The sequence below is a fragment of the Hyperolius riggenbachi genome, chromosome 3 (genome assembly GCF_040937935.1).
Source record: "Hyperolius riggenbachi isolate aHypRig1 chromosome 3, aHypRig1.pri, whole genome shotgun sequence".
Taxonomy (NCBI): Eukaryota; Metazoa; Chordata; class Amphibia; order Anura; family Hyperoliidae; genus Hyperolius; species Hyperolius riggenbachi.
In genome coordinates, this window is record NC_090648.1 from 319263224 (window position 1) to 319283669 (window position 20446).

General features: G+C 41.7%; 1 protein-coding gene across 1 annotated transcript in view; it reads left to right on the forward strand.

Moving 5' to 3' along the window:
- The window catches only part of FGD6 (FYVE, RhoGEF and PH domain containing 6), a 165200-nt gene that overhangs the window by 134901 nt on the left and 9853 nt on the right, over positions 1-20446 (forward strand). Inside the window, exons 11-18 of the mRNA XM_068276795.1 lie at positions 3414-3485; positions 3688-3756; positions 8144-8227; positions 10085-10164; positions 16927-17029; positions 18445-18588; positions 19421-19523; positions 20171-20295. Of these exons, the coding sequence (XP_068132896.1) occupies positions 3414-3485; positions 3688-3756; positions 8144-8227; positions 10085-10164; positions 16927-17029; positions 18445-18588; positions 19421-19523; positions 20171-20295 (780 nt within the window). The remainder of the gene's footprint in view (positions 1-3413; positions 3486-3687; positions 3757-8143; positions 8228-10084; positions 10165-16926; positions 17030-18444; positions 18589-19420; positions 19524-20170; positions 20296-20446) is intronic.

The window sequence follows — 20446 nt, forward strand, 5'->3', positions numbered from 1 at the left end:
CATTTAGACTTCTGACCCAGATGCATTTGTGTCGCCATTTAGACTTCTGACCCAGATGCATTTGTGTCGCCATTTAGACTTCTGACCAGATGCATTTGAGTCGCCATCTAGACTTCTGACCCAGATACATTTGTGGCGCCATCTAGACTTCTGACCAGATGCATTTGTGTCGCCATCTAGACTTCTTACCCAGATGCATTTGTGTCGCCATCTGGACTTCTGACCCAGATGCATTTGTGTCGCCATCTAGACTTCTGACCCAGATGCATTTGTGTCGCCATCTAGACTTCTGAGCCAGATGCATTTGTGTCGCCCTCTAGACTTCGGACCCAGATGCATTTGTGTCGCCACTTGGACTTCTGACCCAGATGCATTTGTGGCGCCATCTAGACTTCTGACCCAGATGCATTTGTGTCGCCATTTAGACTTCTGACCCAGATGCATTTGTGTCGCCATCTAGATTTCTGACCCAGATGCATTTGTGGCGCCATCTAGACTTCTGACTCAGATGCATTTGTGTCGCCATTTAGACTTCTGACCCAGATGCATTTGTGTCGCCATCTAGACTTCGGACCCAGATGCATTTGTGTCGCCATCTAGACTTCTTACCCAGATGCATTTGTGTCGCCATCTGGACTTCTGACCCAGATGCATTTGTGTCGCCATCTAGACTTCTGACCCAGATGCATTTGTGTCGCCATCTAGACTTCTGACCCAGATGCATTTGTGTCGCCATTTAGACTTCTGACCCAGATGCATTTGTGTCGCCATTTAGACTTCTGACCCAGATGCATTTGTGTCGCCATTTAGACTTCTGACTCAGATGCATTTGTGTCGCCATTTAGACTTCTGACCAGATGCATTTGTGTCGCCATCTAGACTTCTGACCCAGATGCATTTGTGTCGCCATCTGGACTTCTGACCCAGATGCATTTGTGTCGCCATCTAGACTTCTGACCCAGATGCATTTGTGGCGCCATCTAGACTTCTGACCCAGATGCATTTGTGTCGCCATTTAGACTTCTGACCCAGATGCATTTGTGTCGCCATTTAGACTTCTGACCCAGATGCATTTGTGTCGCCATTTAGACTTCTGACTCAGATGCATTTGTGTCGCCATTTAGACTTCTGACCAGATGCATTTGTGTCGCCATCTAGACTTCTGACCCAGATGCATTTGTGTCGCCATCTAGACTTCTGACCCAGATGCATTTGTGTCGCCATCTAGACTTCTGACCCAGATGCATTTGTGTCGCCATCTAGACTTCTGACTCCGATGCATTTGTGTCGCCATCTAGACTTCTGACCCAGATGCATTTGTGTCGCCATTTAGACTTCTGACCCAGATGCATTTGTGTCGCCATTTAGACTTCTGACCCAGATGCATTTGTGTCGCCATTTAGACTTCCGACCCAGATGCATTTGTGTCACCATTTAGACTTCTGACCCAGATGCATTTGTGTCGCCATTTAGACTTCTGACCCAGATGCATTTGTGTCACCATCTAGACTTCTGACCCAAATGCATTTGTGTCGCCATTTAGACTTCTGACCCAGATGCATTTGTGTCACCATCTAGACTTCTGACCCAAATGCATTTGTGTCGCCATTTAGACTTCTGACCCAGATGCATTTGTGTCGCCATCTAGACTTCTGACCCAGATGCATTTGTGTCGCCATCTAGACTTCTGACCCAGATGCATTTGTGTCGCCATTTAGACTTCTGACCCAGATGCATTTGTGTCGCCATTTAGACTTCTGACCCAGATGCATTTGTGTCGCCATTTAGACTTCTGACTCAGATGCATTTGTGTCGCCATTTAGACTTCTGACCAGATGCATTTGTGTCGCCATCTAGACTTCTGACCCAGATGCATTTGTGTCGCCATCTGGACTTCTGACCCAGATGCATTTGTGTCGCCATCTAGACTTCTGACCCAGATGCATTTGTGGCGCCATCTAGACTTCTGACCCAGATGCATTTGTGTCGCCATTTAGACTTCTGACCCAGATGCATTTGTGTCGCCATTTAGACTTCTGACCCAGATGCATTTGTGTCGCCATTTAGACTTCTGACTCAGATGCATTTGTGTCGCCATTTAGACTTCTGACCAGATGCATTTGTGTCGCCATCTAGACTTCTGACCCAGATGCATTTGTGTCGCCATCTAGACTTCTGACCCAGATGCATTTGTGTCGCCATCTAGACTTCTGACCCAGATGCATTTGTGTCGCCATCTAGACTTCTGACTCCGATGCATTTGTGTCGCCATCTAGACTTCTGACCCAGATGCATTTGTGTCGCCATTTAGACTTCTGACCCAGATGCATTTGTGTCGCCATTTAGACTTCTGACCCAGATGCATTTGTGTCGCCATTTAGACTTCCGACCCAGATGCATTTGTGTCACCATTTAGACTTCTGACCCAGATGCATTTGTGTCGCCATTTAGACTTCTGACCCAGATGCATTTGTGTCACCATCTAGACTTCTGACCCAAATGCATTTGTGTCGCCATTTAGACTTCTGACCCAGATGCATTTGTGTCACCATCTAGACTTCTGACCCAAATGCATTTGTGTCGCCATTTAGACTTCTGACCCAGATGCATTTGTGTCGCCATCTAGACTTCTGACCCAGATGCATTTGTGTTGCCATCTAGACTTCTGACACTCATGCATTTGTGTTGCCATCTAGACTTCTGACCCAGACACTAGACTTTTGACCCAGATGAGTTTGTGTTGCTATCTAGACTACTGACCCAGTTGACAAGACTTTGATTTCCTTTAGGTAGTGTTCACTTCCTTTAACCCCTGTGTTCCCTCCCCTGATTTCTCCAACCCACTACCCTCTAGATTGCAAGGGCAGGGACCTCCATCTAGTGTTTCTTATTCTGCTGTATTTTATCATATGAACATGTACCAGTATTGGTGAGGTCTCCAACAACACATCACTATTTACATAGTTGTATTTGTTTTGCTGTATGTCCTGATTGTACAGAGCTTTGAAGGTCTCATGTATCTATGCGCCACACTATTTGTTTTGTACTATGTATGTACAACGCTACAGAATATGTTGCTGATACATAAATAATAATTTAAAAAAATAATGCATTTGTGTTGACATGTAGACTTCTGACCTAGATGCGTGTGCGCTTGTGTGTGTGTATGTGTGTATGCGTATATACACGGTATTTGTGTGCATTATATATATATATATATATATATATATATATATATATAATATATGATATAGATATATTAGATATAGATATATTAGATATCTAGATATATATTTATAAAGATGGATGGCTGGAGAGATGGATGGATGGATAGAGAGATGGATGGATAGAGAGATAGAGATATATATAGCATTGGATTGATACATTATAAACTTTTTTGTTGTTTTTTTCAGGACAACTTTCAAAAGCTTATGCAGATCCAGTACAGTTTAAATGGCCATCATGAGATTGTGCAGCCTGGCAGGGTACGTTCAGAATCTGATCATTCAAAACAACTGTAATGCATGCAAATGTTATTCATTGTTGCTATTTTTGGCTTCTATGGCCTGGGAAGAAATGTCCTGTGTACTAAACACAGCTGTCGTGTAGTAGATGTGTAGAATATTACTGAATCCATTAGGTCGAGTCCCAGGCTGCCCTGATTCATTGTTCATTCTGCTTGCTCAGGTATTTCTGAAAGAGGGGACTTTGATGAAGCTTTCCCGGAAGGTAATGCAGCCACGAATGTTTTTCTTGGTAAGTTGCCAAATTAGTGAAAACATGTCTGAGAAAATCTCTAGTGAGCATAATAACCTTCTTATTATGCAGAGTCTGCTGCTTACCAAGAGCAGGAAGCTGAATGTCTTGTGGTGCGGTTTATGGAATGCGTATAAAAATGTCTTTGTTAAGCAGATCACTTTATTACAAGTTCAGAATGTAAACTAAAAGGAGGGGGGAATGACCTGCAAATAGGTCAGTAATGCTTCTATGACCATCCTTGTATTAAGTAATTTACTTCAATCCTGTAATTCAAAAGAAGTTTGCACAGATTCCTGACCTGTTTCAAAAGAATTGGGCAATTTAAAGTTTAAAGCAAACCTGAACTGAAAATGAAAAGTTAAAATAAGCATACATAGGTCATACTTGCCTCTAGTGTAGTCTACTAATAAATCTTTCTCCTCTCCTGCGTCCTGTTTGTCCACTGTGATAAATAGAATTCTCCAAAACCAAAAACAGAACCACACAATAAATAGCAAATCCATAGTCTTGGAAGTAAACCCAAAACTATTATACAAAACAGACAGCCATGACTAGTCAAAAATGTATGCCAAACACACATAGAAAATGTAGGAAGATAGAAAAATCTTTATTAGGGATGTATCCCATTTAAAACCAATTACAACCTGCATCAGCAGTTGGTCAAACAAATTGCGATCCAAAATAAAAATGAATAACCAAGGAATCAGGAATACATACACTCTGGCAATAATGGTTACAGAAGGGTTATAATATAGCAATAGTCAACCACCGCGCTGAGGCTCATGCGTATCGCACGCAAGCGCAATGCTTCTTCGGAGCTGAAGCCTCAGCATGGCGGTTGGCGATCTCTGTGTGGTCCAGCCACCTGGTGAGTGGCGATTTAGATGTTTACTATCCATTACTTTGATGCTTGCCCATGTCTGGTATGTCCAGATATTAGCACTTTCTGGCTAGTTGTCAGTGGTTTGATTGCTATATTATCATCCTTTATCATATCTTCTGTAACCATTATTGCCAGAGTCTATGCATTCCTGATTCCTTGGTTTTTGATTCTTATTTTGTATCGCACTTACTTTGGCCAACTGCTGATGCAGGTTTAAATTGGTTTTAAAGGGATACATCCCTAATGAAGCTTTTTCTATTTTCCTACATTTCTATGTGTGTTTGGCATACATTTTTGACTAGTCATGGCTGTCTGTTTTGTATAATAAATAGAATTCTCCATCCTCCATTTTGAAAATGGCCGTTACCCTACAACAACTTCCTGGTCTGCACACTGTTAACTTGTAATATTACCCACTTGAGCCATAGGGAAACGTGGACATTACATTGCTCATCAGCTGTCCTTTCAGTTATAACTGACAGCAACTGATATATAACTTGACAAAACTTGTCAGAACTGGAAGGAATCATTGTAAGTAGAAAATGGTGAGCTTCTGAGGAAAACTGACGGTAAGGTAAGTATTAATTTGCAGGTACATCATGTGTTTATTTTAAATAATTTTACTTGGTTGATGTTCACTTTAAATCAATAAAGAGACAATGCTGCAACAGGTAGTTTGTGGCAATCATGTTGATTGCTGCAAATTAGTATTACCTCTGAAACTCTACTTTTCAAATTCAAAAACCTATTATGTAGCTGTGCATGCCCATAGCTACACAACTTCTAGACCAGGGAGGCATGATGGCAGTATGATGGCATAATGGATAGCACTCTCGCCTTACTACGCTAAAGTCCTGGGTTCCAATCTTGACTAGGACACAATCCGCATGAAGGTTATACGTTCTCCTACTGTGTATGTGTATACGTTTGTATGTGTACAAAGCACTAGCCCTAAAACATCACTTATGCTTCTCTGCATCTTTACCACAGAACCTCACCATTGGCCACATTGTGCCCAACTGTATTTGTAGTTGTTTTCTTGCCATTTAACACAGATCTACTAAAGCTTCGGAACTGTGTGGTGGACGCTTTCTACAGTTTTTGAGAACTGCAAATGTTATCTTCTGTGCAACTGCCAGTCCAACTGCAATTTTGAACATTTCCATTGGAATGCATAGGGTGCGGTGGTAAAACAGTTATAGAGCTGTCAACGGAGCTACAGAAACACCAGAATAACATACTATGATCAGAGGGTCCTTTCACACTGAATCAGTTACTGTCAGTTATAACCAAGCAGACAACTGTCCATCTTTCCCTATGAGTCAGTTCACATCAGTGCTTTTAACTAAAAGCTTTTTCACAATGCAGTACTGCAGAACTGATCAGTTAAAACGCATCAATTTTTCAGCATACAGTGTGAGAGGCCTGAGGTCCACTGGCAGCGTTTTTAAAAGTGCTTGCTTGCCGATTTCCAGTGTTTGGCAAATCACTGCAACAGTGGAACCCTATTGGGGGTGGTTACACTTGCAGCATTGCAATCACACGCATCATTTTGGGAGTGGTCCCGGAGTGATCACATTCAAGGGCTACAGAGTCAAAGCGCATTCGCTCCAGGAATTGCAGGACTTTAAAATATCGGAAATTGTGAGCGTTTTGCGATTTCTGAAAAGTGCTGCCAGTGGGCCCCGAGCAAAGAATTATGTTCAGGCAAAACATTCAGGTAAAAGGCAGGGTTCAGTAGCAGCCAGAACAGAGTTAAAATTCTATAGAGTGGGTGACACTGAAGAAAAAAAAAATGTGGTATAATGAATTGTATGTGTAGTATGGATAATTACTAGAACATTAGTAGCAAAGAAAATGGTTTCATATTTTTATTTTCTGTTATATATTTTTTTTTATAACATTGCATCATTCTCTAATATTTGCAATTTACACACTACACTCGGCATTCTAAATGATTTCACAGAGCATGATAATGAACTTAACTCTGCAAAAAACAAAACAAAATACAGTGACAGACACTGTGACAGAGCTCTCTTTGACTTTGAAAGTCGTGGCGCTCAGATAAGCTGTTTTGCATAGATAACAACTGGAGTTTCTTTAAAGGATACCCGAAGTGACACGTGACATAATGATAAACATGTGTATGTGCAGTGCCTAGCACACAAATAACTAGGCTGTGTTTCTTTCTTTCTCTGTCTGAAATAGTTAAATGTCAGGTATGTAAGTGGCTGACTCAGTCCTGCCTCAGACAGGAAGTGACTACAGTGTGACCCTTACTGATAAGAAATTCCAACTATAAAACACTTTCCTAGCAGAAAATGGCTTCTGAGAGATAGAAAGAGATAAAAAGGGGAATTTCTTATCAGTGAGAGTCACACTGTAGTCACTTCCTGTCTGAGTCAGGACTGAGTCAGCCACTTACATACCTGATATTTAACTCTTTCAGGCAGAGAAAGAAAAAAGTGACACAGCGTAGTTATTTGTGTGCTAGGCACTGTACATACACATGTCTATCTCATCATGTCACATGTCACTTCGGGTATCCTTTAAGGCTCGTACACGCGCTCAACAAAAGTCTTTTAAATGCACAATTATCAAACAATTTTTGTTGTTGAAACGAACCAAAAATTTTTTTGCTATTGTTCAAACAACTGATAAGACGCAGCTCAAGTCAATCCAACTGTTGGGTTGACTTGAGCTGCATCTTATCAGTTGTTTGAACAATAGCAAACCACTTCTTTGGTTTGTTTCAACAACAAAACTTGTTTGATAATTGTGCACTTAGAAGTTTTTTGTTGAGCGTGTGTATGAGCCTTTACTCTTTCTGTACTGGAAACAATATTAAACTCCTATTTCTGCTGCTAATGTTTTATTTCTTAGATGTTCTACACATACAAATCATCATGTCATAAGTTTATTTTCACTTCAGATTCCCTTTAATGAAACGGTGTTTGCTCAATATGTTGCTGTAAGTTATAGTTTATCTTTTATGCATTTGAAATGTTTCTGTGTTTTGTTTTTCTGTGGGGAAAGCATTAATGACAGTAGACTATCCTGTTAGCAAGCTATAAATGTTTCCCCATTCATGTTTTCCATGTAAAGATCTGGAATGGAGGGAGTGCTTTCTCATCAACAAAACTTTAATCAAAATAAATATGCACTAGGAGAAATTGCAGTGTTTTTATTGCTACCCCGTTCTTAAAAGGTTACTTGGCTTTGTGGCTGTCATTCTGATCTGCTGAGCGTAGTGTTTTGAATCGCCGACCTGGAACAGGAATGCAGCCGTTCAGCTCATCTGATCTGTGTGCTTGTTCTGGGGCTCTGGCTCAGGAATTAATGAAAGGGTGAGAATCAGTGTGCCAGTCAGGAAAATAAGATGGGAGATAGAAATGTTTGCCTTCATATTCCTTTATTACAAGTGTCCTTATATCATTATAATTGTTGGTTTTTTTTTTTTAATATTCTCTTGGTACTCATTTCTAATGCTTTGTTTTCTAGTTCAATGATGCCTTATTATACACAACCCCTGTTCAGTCAGGGATGTATAAACTGAACAACATGCTCTCCCTGGCTGGAATGACGGTAGGAATTTCTCATTATTTATCTACTATAAACCTTCATAGCACTGATGTTAGCGTACACCTGCCATGAATAGACTTGTGACTCCTGAGCTTGTGTGATAGTGATGATCACTTGCCTCTAAAGTGATGGTTGTTTATGCTTGTTATTTTCTTGTCTTGCTTCCTATCCTTGTAGAGTAGTGAACTCTGTCGTATGAAGAGAACGCCTGATGTTCTGCCTGAACTTCTTAGTGATAATAATATATAAAGATAGCTATCAGCACTGAGCTTATCACATCAGACAACCTAATGCTTAGTACACATGATGCAATTTTCCATCCAATTGGTCTAAATGATTGTCTGACAGGGCCGATCTGATTTCTGATTGTTTTTCTGATCGATTTTGTATAAAGGTGATCGGAAAATCGATCAGAAAAAAGATCAGAAATCAGATCGGACCTGTCGGAAACAATCAATTCGACCTTCAATCAGGTGGAAAATTGCATTGTGTGTACTAGGCATAATTCAGAGCTTTCACTCAGACACTGAGCAGAAACTTGCAAGGACAATACAAATAAATGACATGATCTACAGTCATCCCTGGAAGGTAATACTTATTTTTTAAATCACTTTCAGAGCGTAGGTCCAGATTATGTTATACTTCAGTTTGTGGTGGGTTTACTTTAAAGTCTATTTACAGGAACATATCTGTATATGCCATGTAACAGGTAGAGATGGGAAGTTCGGATCTTTTCAATGATCCGGATGATTCGAATCGGATCATTGAAAAGATCCGGATCTTTGATCCGAATCTCGGATCATTTTACTACGGAAGCATTTGGGGGTGAAATGACTAGCAGGACAGGAGAAGGGGAGGGGGGTGGACACACAGAGGAGGGGAGAAGATGGACAGAGGGCAGGGAGTGGACAGAGAAGGGAGGAGGGACGAGCAGAGAGCAGAAAAGTTTGTTTGCACACAATACTCACATGTTGCAATCATATACTTTACATATATTTCACCTATGTTCATCTGTACACTTTGAATGTAAAGTAGCACAGTAAAAGAAAGCATTCCCAGAAGATATGTGCAGCTGTTTAGAGCGAGTGCAGGAGGATCATATTGCCCTGCAATCACAGTGCCTGCAAAGTTACTGAGCTGTGCTGAGCTGAGCCAAAAGCTTCCAATGTGTTCACTATGCACAACTACGAACAGACAGCCTATAATGGGCAGCACGTTATAGCCAGTATGTGTGCTCTACACATATCTGGCAGTGGCACCCATGTCCCCTCTCTCTCATCTACCTGTCTACTTCCAACAGAGCGATCCATCTCTGCTCTGCTTACAGGACCCCGCTGCCCGCTGAGAGGGGGGGCGTGTCGCTCCTGGCCCCGCTCCTTTTGCGATCCGAATCACTCATTTTGATAATTTGGATGATTCGACTCACAAAAGAGATTCGGATCAAAGATCCGAATCGTTCATGATCCGGACAACACTAGTAACAGGTTTATCAGTTAAGTCAAATGCTACCTTTTTCTGTCTGAAGTGAAGTTTCTGCTGCTAAAAACTTTGTCCTCAAAAATGTGATCACATGATCTAAAGCAGCTATGTAGAAGACTGTGAGACTGCAGCAGCTGCTTGGCTTGCATAATGTGATTGCTCAGACTGCAAAGGCGCAGACACAGACTGAAGCAGTGACAATTTTGATACAAGAGGTTACCTGTGTCTGAGCTCCTGGTCATGGCTGATAATTGACTTATTTGATATTGGCTAATCGCAGTTTACACGTCATTGATGGATAAACATTGATGAATTATTATAATTTGAATTTCTAGGTGAGTAAGAGAATCACTGATGAATTATTATGCTTTCCATTTCTAGGTGAGAAAGCCAACCCAAGAGGCTTATCAGAATGAGCTGAACATAGAAAGTGTGGAGAGATCCTTCATTTTGTCAGCCAGGTAAAGAACCGTACTTGCAATAACCTGAGCTTTTTACTTCAAGATGTCCTGATGTCTATATGCATGATTTCCATGTATTCAGAAAATATTTCCCATTATTAATACTAAAAATGGATAGGATAACTGCGCATATAGTGGCTAATACTACACAACACAGGGCATTCCCAGAAGTCTACCAGATCTGCAAGTGCCCTAACTAACCTTAAACAGCCAATATTCATTTTTTTTTCTCCATTTATGTATGAAAAATTACTTATTTGTTACACTGCAGCTGTTTATACTTCCGTCCATTTTAAAAACAAACTCTGGACTAAGATTACTGAAGGACCACTACTGCGAAAATCGTAACATTTAAATGTACATGTGAAAATATACAAATAAGAAGTAAATTTCACCCAGAGTAAAATGTGCTATGAATTGATTTTCTCATATGCTGCTGTCACTTACAGTAGGTTGTAGAAATCTGACAGAACGTACAGGTTTTGGATTAGCCCATCTCCTCATGGGGGATTCCCAGTGTTTTATTTATTTTCAAAAGCACTTAGTGAATGGCAGTTGCTCTGTCCATCTGCCAAAGAAAAGTGTTCAGCAAGCAGGGAGGCTGGCCAGCATATTTATATAAATCCTTTGTAGGGGTGTCTTTATATAGAATAAAGGCCATGGTGAGAATCCCCCATTAGGAGATGAGCCGGTCCAAAACCTGTCGGTTCTGTCAGATTTCTACTACCTACTGTAAGTGACAGCAACATAGTACAAAAGTAATTTATGGCTCATTTTACTCTGGAAGAAAAACACTTCTTATTTAAAATGTTACACTTTTTCACGATAGTGGTCCTTTAAATTGAAAGCCTAGATACTGAAGAGGAAGGGTACAGGATAACAACCACCTCTGCTGACAATCAAGTGTTTGTACAGCAGGCCCTGTTGCCTTGGCCAGCGATCAGCTAGGCAAATTGATAAAGCCAGTTCCCGATCGAGAGGAGTGTTCTACCCACTTACCCTGTCCACCACATGAAGCCACAACTGTATCGTGATCCTCCACACCCCACTACCTCTAGCATAGCAAAAGAACACCTCACTAGCTTGTAGGCTAGCAAATCCTCTATATAGTGTTGGCCCAGCAATGTCACTCGAGGGATCAGAGGCTGCGGCGCTGTACTTGGCTACACAACTTCTGAGTTACTCCTATCTTCATTATTGCCTGAGGAAGTGGGCTAGAGACCCGTGAAACACGTTGCATTTGTTCTGGAGTACAAATTAAATCTTGTTTAAACCATACATAGTGGTTAAGATAAACTTCCAAAGGATGCAGGGCGCTTAGGTAGGTATTATATGACCGTGTCTATCTCACCCTGCAGCGAACTGGTTAGGTATGGGGACCCACTCACCTCGTACAAAACAATATATCAAGATTGAAACAGAAACCAGTCGCGCTGGGCCTATGATATATATCAATTTACCAATAATAGGTAATCAATGTTAATTCAGCCTATTAAAATTGTCTATGAATTTTATTCCAAAATATGCATATATAATAAAAGTATAAAAAATAATTAAAATATATCGATATAACAATATAACAATCTGCTGTCACATAAGCTATGGTAATTTCATACTACTATGATTATACATATAATTATCACATATATGCGTTCCATTCAGTCTCTGCATATATCATTCACATATTCAATCTTACACAGACCTTTGTGTATGAAATTTGATCAATAAAAAAGGGGGGGGGGTTAATTATTGTAGTGGATAAAAAATGATCTGTGGTTAATTTGATCGGAGAAGTTCCTGCTGGAGGTAGACCCAATAGGTACTTATCATGCCTCCAGAAAGGTTTAATTGTCATTGCTCAATCCTCCTTAGCATAAAGTCTCTAGATAAATTTGATGAATATTAATTCATAGGATTCAGTCTGAAAACGTGCATCCTATGGTTTCCGCAATCTAATGGTATGAGGATGTACTCACGCCCCTCCTGTAAGGATGGATTTTCAGCAGGGGTTCAGTCCTTGAGTCAGAGCTCCGGCCGGCAGCTCAATGACTCGAATCCGCTCGCAAGCTGTGTCTTCGATCTGCATTACTGTTTGCCACTGATCGGGCACAAAACTTCCGGGTCACGGCTAATTCACTTAGGCTTTGGGAAAGGCGGCCGTAGACCGCTGAAACGCGTAAGCCCTCTTCATGCACCCCTCGCTGTCTATTACTGCTATAGGAACAAGGACCTTTGTGGCTGTATCAACTGGGTACGGTATGTACACAACTACTTCAGCCGTAACCCAGTAATAGCCTAGCAACAGAAGATGCGAAGAGTAGGTGACGTCACCGGAAGTGAATTAGGATGCCATAGGACGTCACCGGAAACCATAGGATGCACGTTTTCAGACTGAATCCTATGAATTAATATTCATCAAATTTATCTAGAGACTTTATGCTAAGGAGGATTGACCAATGACAATTAAACCTTTCTGAGGCATGATAAGTACCTATTGGGTCTACCTCCAGCAGGAACTTCTCCGATCAAATTACCACAGATAATTTTTTATCCTCTACAATAATTAAACCCCCCCCCCCTTTTTTATTGATCAAATTTCATACACATTGGAAGGTCTGTGTAAGATTGAATATGTGAATGATATATGCAGAGACTGAATGGAACGCATATATGTGATAATTATATGTATACCGGTAATCATAGTAGTATGAAATTACCATAGCTTATGTGACAGCAGATTGTTATAATGTTATATCGATATATTTTAATTTTTTATGCTTTTAATATTATATATGCATATTTTGGAATAAAATTCATAGACAATTTTAATAGGCTGAATTAACATTGATTACCTATTATTAGTAAATTGATATATATCATAGGCCCAGCGCGACTGTTTTCTGTTTCATACATAGTGGTCGTGTTTGGTTTTGGGGAGGTAGGTCCACCCTTGCCCCCCAACTTTTATTTTTTTTTTTACCTATGATCAATTTTTACTCTGCTGGCGCCTCTGTTTCCATTGCAATTATTCTATGTATATGTTGTTCATTTATATTTATTACTTCATTAAAAAAAATGTTATCCTTTAAAAGTTAACAATTGGAAAACATTTTCTGAAAATGTTAAGTGAGACATTGCAGTTCCAGAGACAACAGAATGTGCAAATGTGAACGGGACAAACTACTTAATATTGCTGTCCCAAGCAGGGGCGCCTCTAGCCATTTTGTCACTCCAGGCGAGAAAACCTGTGGCGCCCCCCCCCCCCCCCTTAAGCCCCGTTAGGGCTGCTCATCTCTTGCCATCTCCCTGGGTGACTCCTGTCACCTGCCGTTGTCTCGGAAAGCCTGGCCAAGTTACGCTCCATCGCACAAGAGCGGCTCGGCCAGGCACGCTCCCGTCCCTGTACTTGTACTGCACAAGCGCAGATTGCTCCCAGGGACGGGAACGCGCCTAAGCGGGCCGCACATGTGTGACAGAGCGCGACTCGAACAGGCTTTCAGGGACAATTGCGTGTGACTGGAGTCACCCAGGGAGATGGTAAGGGAGGAACAGCCCTAACGGTGTTTAAGGAAGCCTCAGGTAAATATTATACCAAAGATGCTGCTCGTCTCTGGTCTCTGGTAAACAAAAACATTTCTTTGTTACAGCTGATACAAATCTTAAAATAACTGCACTTTTTCTACTTCTTGCTTTCATGGAAGCATATTGTTAACATCCTGTGCTATCTAATGAGCTTATCTGCCGTGGCATGGCAGTCAGGTGACATGTGGAGGATCAAATTACCACTTGCGATTAACAAATGAGGGGGAATAAAACTGGGTAAATCACATGATACATGTTTTCCTTCTGTCCTGTATTAGTTTAGGTCCACTTTTTTTTTTTAATATATGCAGCCAGCAAGCATTATGATTACAACTTTAGTATAGCTGGGCTTACCTCCTAGGCTGCGTGCACTCGTCTCTCAGTTAATGCAGGAGGCTGCAGCCACATGTTTGGGGGATCACCGCCGGGGAGAGAGGGGAACACACGCAGGGCTGGCTAAGGTGGGCTCAGCAGGGGGTACGCAGACAGTCAGTGACGGTGCTTTCCCCTTAGAGTCTAAGCAGATATGTCCCCAATATGCAAATATAACCCCAATAAGCACAAATCGTTAGCAGATATGTCCCCAATATGCACAAATCGTTAGCAGATATGTCCCCAATATGCACAAATCGTTAGCAGATATGTCCCCAATATGCACAAATCGTTAGCAGATATGACCCCAATATGCAGATATAACCCCAATAAGCACAAATCGTTAGCAGATATGTCCCCAATATGCACAAATCGTTAGCAGATATGTCCCCAATATGCACAAATCGTTAGCAGATATGACCCCAATATGTAGATATAACCCCAATAAGCACAAATCGTTAGCAGATATGTCCCCAATATGCACAAATCGTTAGCAGATATGACCCCAATATGCACAAATCGTTAGCAGATATGACCCCAATATGCACAAATCGTTAGCAGATATGACCCCAATATGCAGATATAACCCCAATAAGCACAAATCGTTAGCAGATATGTCCCCAATATGCACAAATCGTTAGCAGATATGTCCCCAATATGCACAAATCGTTAGCAGATATGACCCCAATATGCAGATATGACCCAAATATGCACAAATCGTTAGCAGATATGTCCCCAATATGCAGATATAACCCCAATAAGCACAAATCGTTAGCAGATATGTCCCCAATATGCACAAATTGTTAGCAGATATGTCCCCAATATGCACAAATCGTTAGCAGATATGTCCCCAATATGCACAAATCGTTAGCAGATATGACCCCAATATGCACAAATCGTTAGCAGATATGACCCCAATATGCAGATATGACCCCCAATATGCACAAATCGTTAGCAGATATGTCCCCAATATGCAGAAATGACCCCCAATATGCACAAATCGTTAGCAGATATGACCCCAATATGCAGATATGACCCCCAATATGCACAAATCGTTAGCAGATATGTCCCCAATATGCAGAAATGACCCCCAATATGCACAAATCGTTAGCAGATATGACCCCAATATGCACAAATCATTAGCAAATATGACCCCAATATGCACAAATCCTTCAGCAGAAATGACCCCAATATGCACAAATCCTTCAGCAGAAATGACCCCAATATGCACAAATCCTTCAGCAGAAATGACCCCAATATGCACAAATCCTTCAGCAGAAATGACCCCAATATGCACAAATCCTTCAGCAGATCTGAAAAGAAAACCCCATTTACTCACCTAGTAAGAAGACCTCCTGTCACGATCTCCTCCTGTCCCGACATCCGGTCCCGACCTCCTTGTGGCGCGCAACTCCGTCAGCTCCTCTTCCTTCCCGACGTCACGTCCTGCCTGCACTACACTGCAGGGCTACGGGAAAATGGCCGCCCGAAGCCCTGCACTGGTCCGGCGGCCTCTCTGATAGGCTGCCGGCCAGCGGCAGCACACGTGACGTCACACGCGCAAACGTCACACCACTGACACCCACTACCGGTGTAGTGTCAGAATGGGCAGCCCTGCAGCACCGGAGCCGGGACTGAGCCGCGGCAAAGGGGAAAAAGAGCCGCTTGCGGCTCCGGAGCCGCGGGTTGCCGACCACTGCCTTAGACATCCGGCGCCGGCAGGGTGAGTCACGCTGCCTTCAGGGGGGCGGAGTTAAAGGCGGCGCCGTACCGCACACACGCAGTAAACAACTCGTGCGGCTGCTGCTAGGGAGAGAGGCGGGCCAGGCACTTAGGAGGAGGTGGAGTGGGCGGAACTCCAGTGAGAGTTTTGTTCATTCTATTGGCTGGGCCTGGGCGGGGTGGTGTACATAAAGGCAGCAGAGCACGTGGTGTAAATAAACCACGATCGGACACAAGCGCAGCCGGCGCTGATGGTAATAATGGCAATCAGCCGCAGTCTCCCTCCCGCAACAGCGCGCCCCTCCCCCTTCATGCCGCTCCAAGCAGCTGCTTGTAGTGCCATGTGCTAAAGGCGCCCCTGGTCACAAGGCAGGAGAAACCCTAATATATTGAAGATGGCCTATGTTTAGTGGTCTTTTAGGCCCAGTGCACACCACAAACCTCTAGCAGATCTGCAAAATACTAGAGGTTTTTGAAGCAGATTTCAGAGCGATTCTAGGCGTGTTTAGAGAGGTTTTCTACACATGCCTAGCGATTTTTGGAGCGTTTTTGTGTAGCAGATTACAAATATTGTTACAGTAAAAGCTGTTACTGAACAGCTTCTGTAACAAAAACGCCTAGAAAACCGCTCTGATCTAGCACTTTTCAGAGCGTTTTTCCACTTTCCTATACTTTAACATTGAGGCAGAAACGCCTCTGAAATCTAAAAAATGCTGCAGCCCCCGAGTTTGCGTTTGCGGAAAAAACGAACCGCTCTGGTGTGCACCATTCACTTTCATTAGCCAAGTGGTTTTCCCCCTGCAAGCGTTTTAAAAAAACGCTTCAGAACCGCTCTGGTGTGCACCAGCGCAAAATGTTGTTGTTTTCTTGTAGTGTTTGCTCTGCTACAGCATTTGTTAAACATTTTTCCTATTAATTATACTGTATATAATGATTGTTTGATTTGATAGTTCCATACTATAATGCATAGAATGCGGGTTAGAAAACATAATAGTAGTCAACTTTCATTGTAAAGACATTTTGTGCTCTGGTGATGAGAGATGGGACATCCAAGCAGAATACATAATTTTTTTTCTTTCATTTCAGCTCTGCTACTGAAAGAGATGATTGGCTTGAAGCAATTTCTACAGCAATTGAGGAGTACGCCAAAAAGAAAATAACCTTCAATCCAGCAAAGAGTCAAGAGGAGGTAAGCTCACCTCCTCACATTTTCATTGTATTGCCAATCCTACAGTAATAGAGCAGAGCCGTGGAAGGCAAGTATATAGAAGGATGAACAAAGTTTGGACAAAAGATTGGTCGTTGTCAGCAGGTGGTGGCATAACATTCGGTGGAAATGGACGATGAAAGTGATAATACACCAATTTATAAAAGACTGGAACGCTGGATTCACCAATGGAAGATTAACATTTGTAAAGCCCTTCTTTGACAAATTATGCCCTCCAAAATGATCCATCAAATATCTGGATCTGTGCTTTTACTGTTAAACTACCTCTGTGTCATACTTGGACGGTTTACAACAAAGGACAAAAATTGCAGAAATGCATATTATTTTATGTGCACAGTAGTTTGTGATACAGGGTGCTAGAATGCAGTTGCTTTAAAAGCAAGCTTATTTCCACCCCTGTGGAAAGGACAGCTGAAGTGAGGAGACTATGGAGGCCTCCATATTTATTTCCGTTTAAACAATACCAGTTGCCTGGCAGCCCTGCTGATCTATTTGGCTGCAGTAGTCTAAATTACACCAGAAACAAGCATGCAGCTAATCTTGCCAGATCTGAGATTGGCTGAAACACCTGATCGGCTTATGCTTGTTCCGAATCTATAACTAAAAGTATTAGAGGCAGAGGATCAACAGGATAGCCAGGCAATATGCATTGCTTAAAAGAAAATAAATATAGCCCCCTTGCTACAGTTGTCCTTTAAGCCTTACTGTTTGTTGTGTTGTTACTTATCAGCATAAGAGCTGCCATATTAGTTGTGATGTCACTACTATATGCACAATACAAGAGGTTGGGGACCCTATTGCCCTGTCCTCTTCTGTCTCCAGGTGCTCCTCCTCCAGTTGTTACACATATGTTGCCATTTTTATTTCCTTTAAAACATTGCCTGTCTTTCATGCTGATCCTGTGCTTACAATACTTTAAAGTACAACTGAACTAAATCAAAATTTAGGAGGTGGCAATACCTGGGTGTCTTTATGTGTCTGCTCAGATTTGCCAGCCTCCCCTCTGACTCATGGCTTTGCTCCCCCACTGCCTCAAACTAATTGCATACTTGTTCCAGGTGTGTTATTCTCATATCACTACAGTGTAATTTTATTTTAGTATCAAAAGAACTACTGCTGCACCCTTACCCCACATTCTGTGGCCAGGAGAAATCATGCTAGCAAGGGATTTCAGAGTAGTAGAAGGTGTAGTAGTGCTTGCCAGGGTACAAGCAGCATAAGGTAATATTTGTGCACAGTAATGTTACAAATATAGCCCCGGAGTTGGGTTATAATAGAAGTTTTGATTTAACAGAGCTCTGGTTTTAATTTAATAAAATGCATGTAGACTATGCAAGAAGCCAGCAGACATGGCCTTAACACTGCCTGTATTTCAGACTGATCCTGAAGAACAAGGAGATGATGCACTTGGAGCTAAGGCACCAATATGGATTCCTGATGGAAGAGCCACCATGTGCATGGTTTGTACCAGTGAATTCACTCTGACCTGGAGAAGACACCACTGCAGAGCATGTGGCAAGGTTTGTTGTACTGAATTTTAGCCATTGGGTGTATTTATCAAAGCACTTGTGCTGAAACGTAAATGAATTTACATGCTAGCTATGTAGCAACTGAACTGCAATATACCTGCACTGACCTAGCAACAAGTGTAACTCTGGCCCCTTGAGGGCCAGAACCACTATATTTTTTTAATATTCTACTATGTGATCACTGTGATTGGCTGACAGGGTTAGGAGCTAATGAAACGGTCTCCTGGTTGGTGCATGAAACTCATTTGAGTGGGAGTGTGCCAGTTGGTGGCTTGTGCAACCACAAGCTTGGTGTAAATTTTACTATGTGTGGTCCTTTACTGGTTGAGCAATGGGTAGTTTTATTTTCCTGGGAAAATTTCTTGTCACTGGTGTGGCAAAAGCAGAAGCTGGGGTGAGGTCACATATCACAATAATACATTTGAGGAAAGGGCTGTAATATAACACATCTGGGATACAAACCATAATAAAAATATAAAGGCAGGTTCACAGTGGAGAGATCCTCATTAGGCCCCATTCCCACTATGTGTGCTGGCATACATTCAGACAGACAAGGCAGCAGACTCAAAATGGATGAGCTGAAGTCTGCAATTATTTTCTACAGGCCAGTATAGGCCATCCATCCATTCAATTTTTGTCCTTGGTAGAAAAGTCATGTTGCACACGTTTTCCTGATCTGGAGTGGCAGTAGTCATTACAGTGACTATGCATCCATTGTCTAATGCAGTACATTCTGGCATAACGAAAATGAGTTTTAATCCTTTCTTAATAGATGTTATTCCATATACTGTATTGCTTATACTTGTTCCTTACTTGTTTCCAGATTGTGTGTCAGGCCTGTTCAACAAACAAGCACAGTCTGGAGTATATGAAGAATCATTTAGCAAGAGTATGTGATCACTGCTTTCAGGAACTCCAGAAACAAGGTATAGCATTGGACATTGCATCTCATTTAATTTCTAGCCGCTGTTCTTGCATGTGAACAGGTTTTCATAATGGCTGGCTCAACTGAGAATCTTTTTATAGCATAAAGACTTGAGATAATGTTGTTTTTGCTTCAGAAATGTGCATTTGATAAAAGCCCTAGCTAATTCTTTCCTATTTAAAATGCATACTATAGTATGCATTTATTAGTAATAGTTTTTTTGTGCATTGTACTGTACACTTTTTGTGTACGTCTGTACTTTTTGCAATAAATATATTACAAATGCTAGGCTAGCTGGGTCCTGTAGATCCATTTTGTCTACAGAGTACAGTGCAGTTTTATTGGACGGACTGCTGCCTAGACTCTTTCATCTAACCTATCAATACACAGATGAGATAGTGAGAAAGGAGGGGGCAGTAACCAGACAGATAATCAGACTTATCTGATTGGATCATGATCTACGGTATCTTATCATCGGACCGGTGGAAGGCACCTGATTAGCAATAAATCTAGTCTTCTGTTCCCCATTGTAAAACTCTGCTACAGTCAAAAGCAAACCGGGCTTTACCACTTTACAACAGCTCATCTATTCTTCTGAGCAAGTAGGACATGTTAAATTAATCCTCTATCCATGTTTTATTACAACAGATAATCAAAACATTGCCAAGACTGGTTCACCTGCAAACCACAAGTCCCCATCCAGCGCCCTCTCGTCAGTCCTCCATAGCATTCCATCTGGACGGAAGCACAAGAAAATCCCTGCAGCTCTGAAAGTATGTTTACATCTCATGTCAGTGACAGCCCTGTGTATTTAATGTATGGAATGAAGACAGCATGACTGTCACCAGTATTACAATAGTCCCTTGTGATCAACTAGTGAGCAGGTGATCCAAATTGATTATAAAATATCTTGCCTGCTTTTGC